This window comes from Trichechus manatus, unplaced genomic scaffold (genome assembly GCF_000243295.1).
Source record: "Trichechus manatus latirostris isolate Lorelei unplaced genomic scaffold, TriManLat1.0 scaffold00180, whole genome shotgun sequence".
NCBI classification, from domain to species: Eukaryota; Metazoa; Chordata; class Mammalia; order Sirenia; family Trichechidae; genus Trichechus; species Trichechus manatus.
Genome location: NW_004444116.1, coordinates 4,818,840 through 4,821,606, shown reverse-complemented (window position 1 = coordinate 4,821,606; position 2,767 = coordinate 4,818,840). Strand labels below are relative to the sequence as shown.

Genomic DNA, 2,767 nt, shown 5'->3' with positions numbered 1-2,767 from the left:
CATCTTTCAACTCAAGTTCCTGGAGTCACCATTATGGATACTACTTAAAAATTAAAAATTTTCTTGGTTAAGCTAGAGGATGGGACTCTTATTTTCTATAGCATGCAGTTTTGTATTTTTTCAGTACATTGCAGTGGATGTGTTGTCTTTATAATCAGAAAGGAATATTGCATTTTGTAAAAAAAAAGTATTTTGGCAGAAGCCCAATCTTTGTAATTATGCTTGATGGAGGCTAATATACTAAACTAAGCCATTTATTTTATTTTTTAGTGCTTTGCATGCTATTTTTGGTAGTGCTTTACATGTTATTAAGTCAAATGAATTTCAGAATGACCTCTGAGGGAGGTTAAAAGGTTCTGTTGCTCTACAGTTACCTATGCGTGGGTTTCAATGGCTTAGTGACCTACCCAAGTGATGCTAGTTAAGTGGCAGAGCTGAATTTCTAATCCAGATGCATGGACTACAAAGCCTGAGCCATTTCCCTATACTAATATTAACATGAGGTTATCCACTCCTTTTCCCTCAGCAAAAACTGAACAACCGTAGGAACAGGCAGCTCATGAATATACTGGCTGGAAGGAGAAACAAATCTTTCACTTAAAATGTGCCCTAGATAACCACATTGAGATTATATATCATTTTGAAAAATAAATTTAAAATAAAAAATTTGAACTTAATGCTGGAAGACACAATGCTTGGGGGACACTGAGCTCCTGTTAAGGGTGATGAAAAAATTCAGGAAAGGTTTGTGGCGAACCTTTGAACAAAATGATGAACGTAAGTAATGTCATTGAGTTGTACCTGTGAAGATTGCTGAAATGGGAAATATATATATTTTTTACCTGTGTATTCACCACACACAGAGACACACAATAACAAAACAAATAATCTCGTGTATCTAAGGGGTAATTTGCACACATGAGTGGGCGTGCGCGCTTGCACACACATACACATACACAGAGCTATACTGCACAGGCAAAAAGCAATGATTAAAGTTAATTTTCCATTTTGATATTCCCTTAGTTTTGTTTCTTCTGGCTTCTCATGTGGCACCATCACTAAAGCCCCTTGCTTTGGATCCGGGATGACAACACCTTCAGAGCCTCCTTGACATCCTTGTTGCGGAGTGTATAGATGAGAGGATTGAGAAGTGGGGTGATGACTGAGTAGAAGATGGCAACAATCTTGTTGATATCCGACTCATATTTCACTGCTGGGCGGACATACATGAATATGAGAGTGCCAAAGTAGATGGTGACCACAGAAAGGTGGGCTGTGCAGGTGGAGAAGGCCTTGCGTTGGGCAGCAGCTGAGGCCATGGCTAGAATTGTGGCTAGGATTCGGGCATAGGAAGCTATGGTAAAGACCAGGGCTCCTAGGATAATGACAGTGCTGAAAGCGTAGCTCACTGCTTGGATGGCATATGTGTCTGTGCAGGAAAGACGAAAAATCTGATCAGCATCACAGAAGAAGTGGTTAATCTGGTTGGGGGTGCAAAAAGAGATTTGTGCAAGGAGGAATGAGGGGAACATGGGGCAGAGAAATCCCACGGACCAGCAGACCCCAGCCAGAGTCCCACAGATTTGGGGGCTGAGCAGCAGTGGGTAGTGGAGTGGGTCGCAGATGGCAGCGTAGCGGTCAAAGGCCATGGTGGTGAGGATGAAGAGCTCGGTGGCAGCCAAGGAGAAGAAGAAGTAGTATTGGGTGATGCAGTTGGGAACCGAGATGACCCCTTGGGGACTTAGAAAATTCGCCAGCATCTTGGGCACGGTGACTGTGGTGTACCAGAGCTCTACCAGGGAGAGGTTGCTGATGAAGAAGTACATGGGAGTGTGAAGGTGTCCATCCAGGAGAACAATGAACACAATGAGTGCATTGCCTACCATGGACAAGAGGTAGACCAGGAGGAAGAGGGAGAAGAAGAGCAGCTGGAGACATGGGGAGTTAGAAAATCTCAGGAAGACAAATTCAGTGACAAGTGTGTGGTTGGCTCTCTCCATTCAGCCAGGTGGATTAAGTGGGCAAGCAGAGGAGTGGGTATATGAGGATCTTGAGATGCCCTCAGTTATGTGGTCACATTCCTAGCCCTATCTTACTGTTTTAGAAATACACACACTCTCATTGTCTCCTTTAATTTACTCCTTGGTTGCCTCTCAGTTTCTCCAAAGCAGAGACTGCTCTTTCTTCTCTTTTTAAATAGGATGCCTAATATTCAAGGTTGTCTCTCTTTTTTCATTTAAATAGGTCCTGAAATGTCACATTTCCCAGAATTCTCATCAGATTGATTAGAGCAGAGGACTCAGCATCAATGGCTTCTGCTGGACTGAACATGTGGCATAGGTTATATGTATAGGTTGAACCGTAAGTGAAATGGTTAGTATTTAACTTTTTTTTTTTTTAACTTCGAAAATAGCAATTTATATGATTCTACCTAATATCTCTAAGGACTGTTTAGTGTGTACCCTGTGCTCTCTCTGACCTTAAGGTTCTTTAACCTTTGGACTTGGTTATTGTTTGTTGTTGGTTACCATTGAATTGATTCTGACACATGGTGACCCCATGTGTTACAGAGTAGAACTGCTCCATGGGGTTTTTTGGCTGTAACACATAAGGTCACTGTGAGTCGGAACTGACTCAATAGCAGCTAACAACAACAACAATCTTAATGGAAGAAGATCTCCAGACCTTTGCTCTGTGATACCTCTGGGTAGGGTTGAACAGCCAACCTTTAGGTTAGCAGTTGAGCACAAACTGTGCCACCTAGGGA

General features: G+C 42.4%; 1 protein-coding gene across 1 annotated transcript; it reads right to left on the bottom strand.

Annotated features, from left to right (window-relative positions):
* Positions 1-1,058: 1,058 nt before the first annotated feature.
* LOC101344909 (olfactory receptor 6Y1-like) lies at positions 1,059-2,000 on the bottom strand. Its single transcript, XM_004387135.2, has one exon. It carries the CDS (start codon positions 1,998-2,000, stop codon positions 1,059-1,061), a length of 942 nt encoding a protein of 313 aa, XP_004387192.2.
* Between the last annotated feature and the right edge of the window lie 767 nt (positions 2,001-2,767).

Excerpts from the sequence above, each read along its gene's own strand:
- LOC101344909 (XM_004387135.2), bottom strand. The coding sequence starts at position 2,000 with ATGGAGAGAGCCAACCACACACTTGTCACTGAATTTGTCTTCCTGAGA.